The sequence below is a fragment of the Cupressus sempervirens genome, chromosome 2, assembly GCF_028749045.1.
Source record: "Cupressus sempervirens isolate cs-2001-9-10 chromosome 2, ASM2874904v1, whole genome shotgun sequence".
Taxonomy (NCBI): Eukaryota; Viridiplantae; Streptophyta; class Pinopsida; order Cupressales; family Cupressaceae; genus Cupressus; species Cupressus sempervirens.
The window spans coordinates 55626034-55640842 of NC_143119.1; the positions used below are offsets into that span (position 1 = coordinate 55626034).

The window sequence follows — 14809 nt, forward strand, 5'->3', positions numbered from 1 at the left end:
AAGAAGGCCTACAATATGCTCATTGTCTGAAATTTCAGCAGATTGGAAGGAACACCTATTGGTTGAATGCTCCAAGAACATATTTTCCTGCCAGTGGATGGATGGTCAAATACAAGATGATAGGTATAAGGTGGTAGATGATATTATCTACTACAAGGGAAAGATTTATCTAATGCCCAAGTCCAAAATGAAGGAAAGAATTCTGAAGGAGATGCACGATTCACCATTGGTTGGACACCCAGGATACATGAAAACCTATAGGCAAATCCAAGAATGTTTTGCATGGAAGGGCCTCAAGAATGATGTCTCACAATATGTATGGGAATGCTCTACCTGTCAGCAAAACAAATTTGAGCACACCCTACCCATGGGACTTCTCCAACCATTGCCAATCCCTGATCAAAAGTGGGAAAGTATTTCAAGGAATTTCATCACTGAGCTACCCTAAGTTTAGGAGAAGGATTGCATTTTTGTCGTGGTTGATCGTTTGACCAAGTATGCCCATTTCTTTTCCATTTCCACCAGGTACCGAGCATCACAAGTGGCTGAGTTGTTCTTCCGTGAGGTTTTCCGTTCACATGGTCTCCCACGAAATATAGTGACAGAGATAGTCGTTTCCTTAGCATTTTTTGGATGGAGTTATTTAGGATAGCGGGAACGGAGTTGTCACCAAGTACAAGCTACCATCCACAGTTAGATGGATAGACAAAGATTGTGAACAAATGGTTGGAGGGCTATCTGAGGGACTATGTTTCAGTGCAGCAGAAGGCATGGGTGCATTGGTTGCATCTAGGTGAGCATTGTTACAACACTACCTATCACATGTCAATAGGCATGCCTCCCTTCAAAGCATTCTATGGTTATAAACTGTCATCATTCATGGATTTGGCATTGGGAGACAGTCGTGAACCGAGGGCTAAAGATTGGCTATAGAAGAGTTTAGATATCATGAGATCTCTCAAGGAAAATCTACAAAGGGCTCAAAATCAATAGAAGATATTTGTAGATCGACATCGAATTGAGAGAAGTTTTGAGGTGGGTGATCTGGCATACCTTGGACTTCAACCATATAAACAATCCCTAAAGTCATTTGGTAAGGAGAAACTAAAACCACACTTCTGCAAATCATGCAAAGTGGTTCGAAAGGTAGGAGAAGTTGCCTACGAATTGAAGCTTCCTGAAGGGAGTTGAATCCACAATGTTTTTTATGTGTCATTACTGAAGAAGGCTATTGGACAATGTGTCAGTGTCGAAGGAATTGCCTCCCATTGATGAAGAAAGGAAATTAATTTTAGAGCCAACAGAGATCATAGATGTCTGGGAGAAGAAGCTCAGGTCCCGTACCATTAAGGAGTTTCGTGTGCGATAGAAGGATCTTCCTGTTGAGGATGCCACTTGGGAAGGCGAGCAAATTCTAGAGCATCCAAGTTTGCAATTGCTTGAGGGCAACCAATTTTGGGGCACGGAGGACTATAATTTCCCCAATATTTTTAAATAATCATATTTTGTATGTGGCCAAGAATCAATGCTTTTAAATCTCTCGGGTCCACTCTTTATTTTTGTTTAGTACTTGTCGGCTTATTGCTATTTTGTAATCCTTCGGGAAGTTTCCCCAAAGCCCTTTATAAGGCCTTCTGGTAAGTTGTTCTAGGCATGCTATTTGGATTATTTTCTTTGTACTACAATTTCCTGTCGGAGTTCTCTATTGTTCACCATTTCGGAAGTGAAAGATCTTCCCTACTTGGCTTTCTGGTTTTGGTGGGATTCAACCCTTACCCTATTCTGTCTTCTGTAATATTTTGCTCAGATCTGGCAAATCGGAGCACCATCTTTGTCTGTGAGTATTAATTAGAGAATATCGGTATTCAATATCTATTCATGCTTGGCATTTACTTGATGGTGTTGTATTTTACTATTACTTGTATATGAGTTTGTATTCTCTTTCCAATACAATACCCTGCGTACTCTTCCCTCCGTACTCCTCCATCCATCCACCTCTCTCTGTACTCCTTCCACCCCTTCGTACTTCCTCCATCCCTCCGTACCTTTTGTACTCTTTCTGCCATCTTCCATCTTGCAACTTCCATTTGCCACCTTACTTCCAACTTCCATCTGCCACCTTACTTCAAACTTCCATCTTCCATCTGCCATCTTCCATCCATCATCTTCCATTTGCCAACTTCTATCCACCAACTTCCATCTGCCATCTTCCATCTACAAACCTCCATTCGCCATCTTCCATCCTCCCAAATTCTTGTACGACATTCCATTCTTCTGTATGGGCATATCCATTCCACCCTACGACATCCTGCTCCATCATGCGGATTAAACATTTTCCCCTTCAGACTTGGACAAACGGTAAGGTTCGGAAAAGGAACATTACAAACTTTCTCAGAAACCTTTTATTGCTGTTTCTTACAAGGCTTTATGGTTATTTGTAATGTGCCCATCGATGCTCAAAGAATTTTGAGGATAACATTATGAACCACCGCCTTTACTCCATGTGTTGATGCTTCATACATGCAAAGATTTGTTTTCTGATTCCGTTGATAGGCATATAACTGGCACTCTTTTTGTTTTTAAGAAAAAAACAAAATTCTCTTTAATTGTAGAATAGGGCATATAGTGGCATGGTTGCATCACAGTTTATACCTTTAATTGCCATGACAGACTAGCAAACTTTATGTTCCTTATACAGCAATATTCTACAGCTTGCATATTCATGATAATATAAATATGTTAGGCAAGCTTTTCATCATGCTTATTAAAAGTGGGAGTTGCTGTGAACACTTGATAAACACGGCACAGTCATCCTACATTTTCATGGGCATCCAAAACAAATTCTTTTATTTATGAACAAATGACTTCCATTTGAGAAGATTCATCTATCTTGTTAATTAGAAGGGTATACCATAACCATGATTCCATATTCAAGAAGCATCTTAACTTCTAATTAATCTTCTGTTGCAACTAACATCCACAAACTGAGTGTTCTTGAATCCGCATATCAGAATCTGAACTTGAATCTGAACCTTGACTCACTAAATTTGCAAGTTTGATAGAGTCACATAAGACTAAAGAACAGTCATCAAATTTTAATATGACTTTGTGACGGGGACCTCCAACCCTAAATATTTTCAAAAGCTCTAGCACCCCTAAATACAAATGCAGAAAAGCTCAGCTTGTGGGCATTGACTTTTGAAAAATTGCCTTGGAATATATATATATATATATATATATATATATATATATATATATATATATATATATATATATATATATATATATATATATATATATATGTTTGCTTCTGAAGTGAAAGGAACCACCGGGTGTTGGCAGCTTTAGGTAGTGAAAATAGATGAGTGCATGATTTTGCCAATCAATGAAAAGGGCCTTTATTTCTGGAAATCTTTCAAAATATGGACTGACTCAAAAAAAGGAGGAAGGTTCAAGATGATGAAACTTTATTGGATGGAAACAACAGCAAAACAAAACAGGAAACAAGCAAGCCAAAATTGCAGAATGGAGATGGTTATTTACAAGGGAGAGGACAAAACCTAAAATCTAAATATGACCATTTATAGGCTGGAAAGAGTATGAGCCTTTCCAAACCAACTTTTAATAGAATGGAAGCAAATTTTTCAAAGGTAAACTAAAAACAACCAAAGTGTAAAGGTTTTTCCCTTTAACAAGGCAAGGTAGGGGTGGAAAAATAAACACAGATTCAAGAGTGTTCTCATGAATAGCATGAATTTCTTCATGGTGAAATATGAAACCAAAGTCTTGCATAGAATTTTCCATAACTGTATTTGAAATTCTAACAAACTCTTCCATACCTTGATCCTTTCATTGTTGCATTGATTCCTCCAAGGGTGATGTTGAGGAGAGAACTGTAGGGTTCTGAAAAACAAATGGATCCTTTTTCGCTTCTTGGCTATTATTTGGTTTTCTTTCAGTATCCTTTTCTTGCATAAATCCCATTCCACCGATTTCTTTTTCTGACTCTTTCATGGGAGATTTTCTGTGGATAAGGATAGCACCATAGAAAGACTTTAGAAATGCTACTCTTTTTATCAAATCCCCTGCAACTTCAGCTTCCTCAAGAGCCTTTGGTGCTTTAGGCTGTAGCAATGCTTCATTAGTCTCCAAGAGATGAAACTGAAAACGTTCATAATCAGCAAGCAAGGACTATAATTTTAGTGTTATTACCACGATGTATATCTTGGTTGTGTTGATTTGTCATACTTCTTTGATCAAAACCACTAGTTTAAAATATGTTAGAAGTATTAAATTTAAAAGACTCCAATTTAGAATAAGAAACTTCTACTAACATACTTTCATTGGATTTCTCAACAACAAATTCATGCTCATCAAATTGAAAAATGCCTTTTCCTTCTTCTTTGTAGGTCTCTTATTGGTCATGCTGATCTGTTATATTTTCTTGATCATCATTTTTAGTTGGCTCTTCCTCTATAAGAGGCATATTCAGATGATTCATAGAATCATCTGATTGGGAAATATGTTCGCTATTATTCTCAATGTGTGAACCAATTTTTTTAGAATCCTCATCATCATATTCGACATGCAGGTAATATGATCCCATTGTATCATGAGGATTGCTTTTAAACAAAGGAGGCATTACTAAATCTTATGTACCAAAGATTGTCGTAATTTGATAATCAGAAAAAGAAGATGCTGGTTTTGCTCATTTGAGAATAAACTTTTTCAGTTTGGTTTTACCTCCGAATGATACTATTGTTCATGGAGGCAACCTCTTTTCCGTGAAGGCTTATCACAACCATCCATTGAGGGCTTAGACTTATCACTTGTAGGTCCATCTTTTAGTTTCAGATTTGTACCTGAGACTTTCGTGAGGTTCTTTTGTTGCAACCAACCGGATAAAAATAAATCATCCTCAATTCTAACAGCCTCTTGCTTAACAATTTCAAGGTCACATACCTTACTCCTTTTGAGATGAAAATGGACTTCTAGATGTAATGCTGCAAGAAAGATTGACAAGTAGTTAGCTTGGCTCGGCTGGTCAACTTGTGGAATCTTTGTCAAGGTTCAGCTGAATCTATCCACAAAGCTTCTTATCTCTTAATCTTCTACTTTCTGAATTTTAAAGAGTTGGCATAATTGGTAGGCCACATTGACTACTGGTTTAAATCTCGCAAGGAATTTACTTTCTAGCACACTCCAACCAGTGACGCACCCATCTTCCAAATGCTGAAACCAAATAGCAAAATCACCAACAAAGGATTTAACAAATAGGCGAACATAAAAATCTTCTTCTAAAACACCAAGAACCCCATCGGCTGTATTTAATGCTCGAATGTGGTTGTCCGGATCTTGATCACCCCCTTCGGCATACTCAGGAAAGTATTTTTTTGATCCGGCGGGCATAACTATGAGATGAGGTAGACCAAAAGGACCATAATGCGGCTGCCATGGTTGAGTTGGAGTCAAGGCCATGTTTATACTAGACTTCTTTTACCAAATAGATTAGAGTCGCCAACCTCTATCTTCGGGGAGGTAACCTTCAAATATCCAAGGAAAGGAAAGCATTGGAACTTCACTTTCTATCCCTAGTAGAGTAGCCAAAAATCTATTAGTAAACAGATTTTGCCCCTCAAAGAGAAATGTAGATAATGACTCGATATGCCCGAAAAGAAGAACAAAATGCACTAATAGTTGGATGAGTTATCATTGATTGATAACTCTCCTCTGAATTGAGAGGTACAACTCCCTCATGAAAGGATATTCAATGAATGTAAATAACAACACGTATCTTTAACTTGAATTCGTCCATCATGGAGTGAATGCGATTACAAGGTTTACAATGAGATAATGAAAGAAAGATAAATAGATGGCCATAGGACCACCTATCGAGTCTTTCACGTTACTAGAAGAGAATAGAGAGAATCAAACATATCAATTTGCAAAAGACAACAACACAGGACTATATTTGAAATAGGATAGAAAGGACTATAAGATCTTCCTCTTTCAAAAAATAAATATCCAGACCTCAAGATCTAACATACAAATGTTCCTTTAAATTTCTAAAACATAACAAAAATAACTACAAAATTATTTTGTCCCTACCATTACAATCAGATGCAAAAAACAAAAGAAATCAACTCTCTACACTCCCTGTTACATTCAGAAAATATCCTTCTCCGTCTTCTTATAGGTATAGAACTCCAGAACCGAAAAAGAAGAACCCTTTACAATTGATTTTCCCCCATTAAATAATTTCCCAAAGAAGTTTGACAACCACCACAACTTCTTACCGAACTAATTTTGTCTTCTCGGGCACATTACTACAATAATTAATTCTTATTAAAGAATTAATTATTTTACATTTCTTTTCCAATTTAACCTATTTCCCAATATTTTCTTTGTACAAGTTTTCCCAAATATCTCACATTACAATAATAATTAATTCTCTTAAAAGAATTAATTATTTCAAATTCTGTTTTCAAGTCACCTTACCCCCACCAACTTACCATTTATCATTTTTACTTTCATGATCAGGCTACAATAGTAATAATTATTCTTTTGGAATTAATTATGTGAAAGATCATACTACCTTAGAAGTTTGATATTTAATTATTTTGCATGTAGTAATATTTAATTATTTAAATAATTAAATATAGTGCAAAATAATTTATAATGATTTTACTTTGACAGTATTTTAATTTTTTAAATTTTAGGAGCAGTAATATTTAGGGTTTCAAAACCCTAGGTAACAAGTGTAATGGTGATTGTCTCTCAAAAAACACATTTGTTTCTTTTCATGTCCATTTTGAAAACATTTTATATATTCAATCATTCTCTCATCTCATTGTAAAATCCATTATGTGATTACTTTTGCTTTGCGTTCCTCTTCTTTGCATGTTTGGGGTTATGCATGTTGTTGCTATTGAGTTTCCAAAAAAACCAACATATATTCTTTCAAGGATAGATGGGTCCATTTCTCGCTTTTGATGTGTAAAAACATGGATTTGGGCAAAGTATGAATAGGAAAAGTATGGGATAATTGCTAACAGTGAGTTTGCAAATGGGTTAAGCTCAGAATGGCTCAAAAGTGGCTAGAATAGCCAAAACTGGTTTTTTGGAGTGGATTGCATGTGCGGACAGTGAACTTTAAAATGTGTAAGTGAGGAATGAAGTGTAATGAAATGGAAACATAGCATGCTTTAATAGCCATAAGTCATGCTACGTATCCGGCAAGCATGTGGGAAATTATATTTCACCATAGGGCAGCCATATGGAGGTTAATGAAATGCATGATGCTGGGATTTATATTTACATTCGCATGAGGGGAAATAAAGAGCCTGCCTTTTCTTTAGAATGAGATTTTATCCCTGACTGCATATGCAAGTAAGTGAGACTTTGCATATGCAACCTAGAGAAGTAGACGGAAGAATAGGAGCAATTTCATGCACACAAAAAGAGATGCAAATTTGAAAATGGAAATGACAAAGATTTGCAAGAACAAACAAAAAAAATAGTTAGTTTGGGGTTGGGTAGTTGTTAGTGAGGGGATGTGTCGGTTGGTCTTTCTAATCAACCGACCTCTATTTAAGAACTTTGGAATATGAATGATGTACTTGTTGCTTTTTGGTAATAAATAAAAAGAACACCGGTTTCCCTCACATATCTTGGTACTATGATAATTGTATTAGATGTTTTGTTGATTTCTGTACTGAAAGTTGTTGCATTGTTCTGGTTGATATACATTCTATAATAGGAACTGGTGAACTATTAGATATTATTCCTATTCTCTGGAGCAGGACCTTACAATAATACACATTTTTAAGTGGCGATGAGTCAAATTGCATACTATAATTTACTCATTTTATTTTTTCTTATCGTAGTTTAGCTACCTAGGTCCTCCCAATTAATAATTTTAAATATGCTCTAGTGTCGAATACTTGCCTTCAAAGTGGCCTTTCAATTCCAAACACTATATTGGTATGGCTCCTAAATTTATTGAATGCTACCATTCTAATAGATTATATTATGCTTGTATTAGTTTATATTTTTGCACTATTCTGGATCATGTGGAGTTCTTAACAAAATATATTGCATGCTCTGCATTGGGAAACATATTTTTATATTTGAATCAAATACTCTTATAATTTAATACTGTATTGACTTCAGAGTACTCTGTAGAATATACAGCCTTCTATTCAGCCAAAATAGTTATTTTCCATTTAACTAGAGATAGAAATATCTATAGTAACCATAGTAGCAAAATTTTGGAAAAAAATGTCACTTGTGAATAATCTCAGCTTGATAGTGATCCGATCTGATTCTAATATCTTATTTGTTTGCATATTTAGTCATGATTCTGAGGCATTAAAAAAACATGGTTTTATAAAAAATGTTATTTAATCTCCTTTTATTAGTAAAATCGCACTTTAGTCTTCATTTTACATGGAATTAAAAGTTATTTTTACTCACATGAATTTTTATGCATAGTTTAATTTCCTGATATTTTCTTGACTAAATCCCAATTAATTGAAAAAATCTTTTCTTTTGGTTTGCTGATTTAATCTCAAAATGTTTTGCCAATCTAAAAAAAAACTTTAAGAATTGTCTTGGTTTTGACTCATTGCTTCTTCAACAGTGTTTCTCGTTGTTTGTGGCACTACATTTACAACATACATGATTGACATTATGCTTTTGATTATATTCGTGTTTATTTTTTATTCCATAGGTTTTGATATGAATTAACTTACATTGTACAGCTATGACACCAAAGAATATCTCAAATGAACTTTACGATACAGAAGCAGATGTCTTGTTGTTTGCACATATACTTTTTGAGGTGAGGAATATATGGTAATGCATAGAAAAATAAATTATTTTTTACTAGGACATGTTATTTTGTTGATTTATACTTGTAAATAGTATGTTATTTAAGCATATTAAGTGTTGTAGGACAAAGTTACCGATGAAAATATTAGTATTAGCATTTCTATGACAAATCATTATACCAAAAATAATTTTGTATTTTATAGTAGAGTTGACATTTTAATTTCTCTTTCAAGACAATTTAACTAGAACACTGTGCCAGTAAATCTAGTATTCAAATTTGCATGGAAAGCTCCTTGATTTAATTTACCCTTAAATCAGAACACAAATATACTAGTTTTGTAGCTTGCCCACTGTAGAATTTTAATTTTATCCTCATAGGGTTTTGTAAGTAAACAAGATGTTTAAAAACATTCTAAAGCTATATTTTCAAACTTGGATGTACAGGCACAAGAATGAGGTACTTATGTTACCGTTTTCTTTTTTTGTTTATGCATGTGAACAACAAGACTATTTACTAACTCATGTAAAGATTAGCTGATTTGCATCAACAAAAATATTCAACTTGAACTGTAAATGAAACAATATTATTGATAGCAATCAACTAAGATGAAATTGTTAGGGAACAAGATTCTAAAACCATGCAAAGTGCATCATTTGAAATGGTGAGCAATGCTATGAAGGAAGATTACTCACCAAATCAAATGGTTAGGATTAGGATACATTAGAAACACCCCCAAATGGCTCATCCTTGAATCCAAAGCAAATTAGCACAACCCAAAAGGATGAAGGGGTGTTAATGGAAGATCAAGATTTCAAAATGGAGTGTGTTTGGGGATGGGTTCCTTTAATGACAAAATGCATATGATATATAAAATGATATGGAACTGTATGAAAGGAATTTGATGCTATGACAAAAAAAATCAAAGCTAACAAGATATGATATCACATGTGATGTAAAAAAGTAAGTTCAAGACGAAAAGAGGAGGACTGAACTTACCTTGAAGCTAGGAGAGAAAAAATGAAATTCAGATTTGGTTTTGACTGTTGTAGAGCTGTCGGAATCAAATATGCTTCTGGATATGGAACTCTGCCCCTGTAACTTGTGACTATGAACATTTCAGATGCAAAGGACACTTTGGAGAAAGTTGACCTAGTCCAGAAAATTAGAAACTCAAAATCTGATGAATTCTGTCAAGGACCAGCAACTGTTTCTGTAACTCCTGAAATCCGGATCCAAAACTCCGAAAACCTGGTCATGCACACAAAGAGAAGACGGAAAGTTGTGTAAAGGGATTTCCTTGGTCAAGCTCCTGTATAGGAATAAACCTTGAAATGAAATAGAAATCACATGAGGAAAGTGATGTGAACAAGATAAATGTCAGTTTTACTTTGCACGAAAAAACCCTCATGGATGGATGTGGAAATCAGTCAAATCCAGAAAGATGCTTCAAATGTGTAGAATCAAGGATGCCTTTACAAATGCATTGATCTACAATTGGCAATCCTAGATCTTGAATGGATGTATGATTGAAATCTGTTTTTCTGCTTGCTTGAGAATTCCTCTGCATGGCCATCATGGGAGAGAAATTTGCAGTGATGCTAGAAGATTTTCTTCTCTTAGAATGGATCTTGAAGAAGTGGAGACTTGGAGATCTTAAATTGGATGCTTGCCTTCAAATCTTGAATCCAAATCCTCAATTGCGTAACACAACTTGAATGCTTGATAGAGACCTTGCACCTTCTATGATTGCTTGCAGATGTAAACTAGTGGATCAATTGCATAATAATGGATGCTAAAATAAGAGGTCTTGATGTCCTTTTATACTCATTTCAAGATTCAATATTGTCAGGTCGACTACAAATAAAGATCGAAAATAAAACACCCCCACATTGGGCCCAAAGCCCACTTAAATGCAATACCCAAGGACAATGCCAACTTGGTCAACGTTGTGCAAGACAAGGCTGACTTAGGCGACCTAGTCCCAACATTTCTAAAATCAAGGTTGGTGCGAGTCTAGGGAAGTGCGAAAAGTTTCAAGGAGAGTAAATGAAAGATGCAGGAAATCAAGCATAAAGACATTTGGATATTGAAATCACTAAAATGGGATCTAAAGGGTCCTAAAGACACCAAGTGCTAACTTTTGAGGATGGCACACAAAGATTCTCGAAAGGATAGAAGGTAGATGCTCAGCAAGGTTAAGCATAGATTTTCTTTATTGATATCTTGAAAGATCTCACACTGACATTGAAGAGAACTTTGATTGCTCTCGTCCCAAAGAACTGTAAAAAACTAAAGAATGTAGAGGACCATGGTGCTGGCAGGCCTTCAGCAGTGAGGAAGAAACATAGAGACTGACTGATAGGTAGTAGGAGTGTTTGTACCCTGCCCACTATGTCTGTCCCTATGGGTAGGACATCAATCTAAGTTGAAACCAATGGGTCTCACCACTTTCTTTTGACCACATTGGTTTTTCTTTTATTGTTTTGTGTGGTTCCTTTCCACCTTCTGTTTTGTAACTTCTATTATTTAATTTCTTAGTTTCTCATCTGTATAGTAGGTGCTTTTTAGGAAGGGCTTTATTTTTTGGGGAGATTTTTGTCTTCTCAGGGAGACTTGCTTCTTATTCACATTCTTATGTTGCTTCTTTGTTTTGCTAGTTAGACCTTTCAAAAAAGTTGTAGTCTCTTGTACTGCTATATTTTATTAATATACTATCATATTTACTAATAAGCAACCAACAGTTATTGACCTTTTCAACTTGAATGTAAGCTTGTGTGTCATTAGTTGAATACATACTCTCATGCTAAACAAAGTTAAATGTGCATGATGTCCCTATGCACAGGAGATTTGCTGTAGAAACCTGCACGTGTATTTGGGGGCATCTTAAATCCTTTGATGCTCATGTAGAATGCCTACAGTGCATCTTTTAATGCCTTTGGGTGCCACCCTCACTATGAAGCCCTTACTGTACTAAAATGCCTGCTTGGTGGGGATGGCAACACCCAAAGGCATTCAACCAGAGCATCAAAGAATTTGCAACGATCCATGTAGAGACATAGCTATCAACGGATGTCTCCCGTCCACTGGCTCATTACATGCCCACCGCTCTTTGTAGGTCTCAACCTCAAGACATCAACTTTGATACTACTAAGCCAAAGACCAGCTTGGTTGTGAGGGCTACACTTGCAGGTGTTCAATGTGGTCCTGCAGGCATTCCATCCATCCAAGGAGTTACAATGATCTCCTATAGACATGGTGCTGTCAGGAAACATCTCTTGCACATAGGGACATCAATGTTGAAAATTTGTCATCACATATAAATAGCACATGAAAGAATATTATTGATGAATAAGACTCTTGCAAAGACAAAGATATGAACAGCTCTATTTACCATATTTAATTCCACATTAAAAAGGGTTTTTCATGTTGAACATACAAAGGAAAAAAGGTCATCAAAATCATTTTATGAGGAGATAAATAATAAAATTGTTAGTGATTCTGTTAAAGACCTTTAAGGAAATCATCATAAAGCATCGATTTGGATTTATTAGAAAAACCATTTGTTAGTGATAAACAATAAGACATAATAGCATATAAGACAAAACATTTTTTACTGATAAACAATAAGACATAATTGATAATAACATATAGGACAAAACAGTAAACAAGACAAAACATTTGTTAGTGATAAACAATAATAAGACATCTCCTGCTCTCTCATCCTGATGATGGATCACGTAGTGTGATTTGAAATGTTGATGACAAAAATCTCCACACAATCTAATCCAGAAAACTGATCAACATAACTAAGATGGATTGTGGAAATCTGATCGCATTAATAGAAGATAGTAGTTTTCCACAATCGATAACAATGTTTGATGTGTTTTTTTTGGGAAGATTGTGTTCTTTTTTGCATCAATGTTGATGAAAAAAAAGAACACAATCTGCCCAGAAAACACAACAAACAATAAGAAGACTGGATATACTATAGGAAAATAATTGAATAAGAAAAAAGCTAAGACAGCATTTATATGATATGCAAAAGAAACGACAACAAGATCTGTACCTGAAGTAGTGCATGAAAGAGCATAAATTTTTGTTTAGTAATAAACATAAAGCAGAAAAAAATTAGCTGGTTCTGTTAAACAATGATTGTATTTGGAAGGTTAGATTAAGATATTGGAAGGTGCAACCATAAATTACAAGTTAATTCAAAGAACAGTGATAAACATAAGTTTTTTAAGGGGGTGATTTTTTTGGTGAAGAGTTGTGTTTATAAAAAGACATGTCTCTTTTAGAGATATCTATTTGAAGGGTATGTCCCTTCAATGAGTATGTATATATAAAAAAGAGAGAAGTATGAGCGATGAGAGAAGTATGAGCGATGAAAGGCGTGTGTTGTGGAGTTAAAAAGGGTAGATACATCATATACACGAGGTTCGTGAAGATTATTTTTTGATTTATGAAGAGCAGGTTATGAAGATTAATTGTAGATTTATGAGGAGATTGTGAGGAGGTTTATGACACATTTATAATCATACTTTTACCAAGATTTGAAATTAGTTTTGTGGTGGATTTATGATCAACTTATAGCATATTGAAAAGAGCAATGTAGCAAATAAGAGGAGAATTATAGCAAATTGAAGAAGACAGTAAAGCATAATTCTTTAAAGAGAAATCTTTACTAAGTTAGGGGTTGGTGCCTCTAGAATTTGTAAGAAGATCAATACAAACAATATGTTTGTCATAGTTTTTGTAAGGTCCCAATTATAGCTCACCTCAAGTTGTAGTGAGAATTGACCTACAAAGGTTTCACAGGATAATCAGTTGGTTAGTAGGTCCCAATAATCAAGCTAGAGGTTACTTTCCCACTCAAGTGGTTGGGGATGTTCAAGGTTGCTCTTTGTTTGAGTTAGTTTGTTAGAATAAAGGAATATTTTAATTATTAAGTCATCTCGACTTGATCGTTAAATTACCTTTACTTATCTATTAAAATATCACTTAATGCATTAGTGACACTTTTAATCTAGTTTCTTATTTTAGACTCTCAATATCCTATATAAGGGTAGATCATTGTATACTTTATTAATTTGTTTGATATGATAATATAATTTTCCATATTTTTAGAGCCAAAACCCTTGCTTTGTTATTCCATTATTCGCGGTATCTTTGCGTGCAAGTGATCTTGGATTCATGAATTTGGATTGACAACTTCTACATGGTATCAAAGTGTTGACCTACTACAACTTGTTCTGATTTTTTGAAGAGTTTTTTAAGTATGGGGGTTTGCTTTGACAAATCACAATTTTATTTGAGTTTTTATGAAATAGGAGAACACCTATTTTCCAAAGCATTTTTAGCCCAAACGGACCTCCCGTTGAGTTCATAGCACTCAAACATCCCTATTTTCATATAAAGTTCGTCAAATTTGGACATTGTTGATTGCTAACACAAAACAAAATTGCCACTTAGGCATGCTTCTTGAGAAAATGATTTATTTTTATCAAAAAATTAATTAAAAAATTTCTCTAGGCATTTTTGAAAAAAAATATCTCCAAAAAAAAAAAGCACTTTAAAAAAAGTGCATGTGTATGTCCTATTATTAAAAAGACTAGATACTTTTTAAAGAAAGCACACCTTTTTAAAAGGGTGTTGACCATACCGTATCACTTGTGGAGGCTTGACACAATCTGCTTGCCACCTAGGCCTATGTCAACAAAGGATGCATGAGCATTGACACACATGGTCAGACTATAGGGCCCTACACGCTATGTAGACACTACCATATCGCACCATGTGAATGCACGTGCAATGTTTGCCACATTAGCTCAAGTGGTCCCAGCATGCCACATCAACACCTAAGTCCGCACATGGTTAGTCACCCCAGTGCGTGCGACATTAGCAGATGCCACGTTAATGCTACATTCCAAGTTTATTTACATGTGATGGCCATACAACCGTCAAATTTAAGACATG

General features: G+C 35.1%; 1 protein-coding gene across 4 annotated transcripts in view; it reads left to right on the top strand.

Annotated features, from left to right (window-relative positions):
- LOC149571036 (serine/threonine-protein kinase 12-like) overlaps window positions 1–14809 on the top strand; it is a 352869-nt gene that overhangs the window by 253335 nt on the left and 84725 nt on the right. For all 4 annotated transcript variants that reach the window (XM_089808374.1, XM_089808379.1, XM_089808382.1 and 1 more), the window contains exon 10: window positions 8763–8842. In XM_089808374.1, the coding sequence (XP_089664500.1) occupies window positions 8763–8842 (80 nt within the window). The remainder of the gene's footprint in view (window positions 1–8762; window positions 8843–14809) is intronic.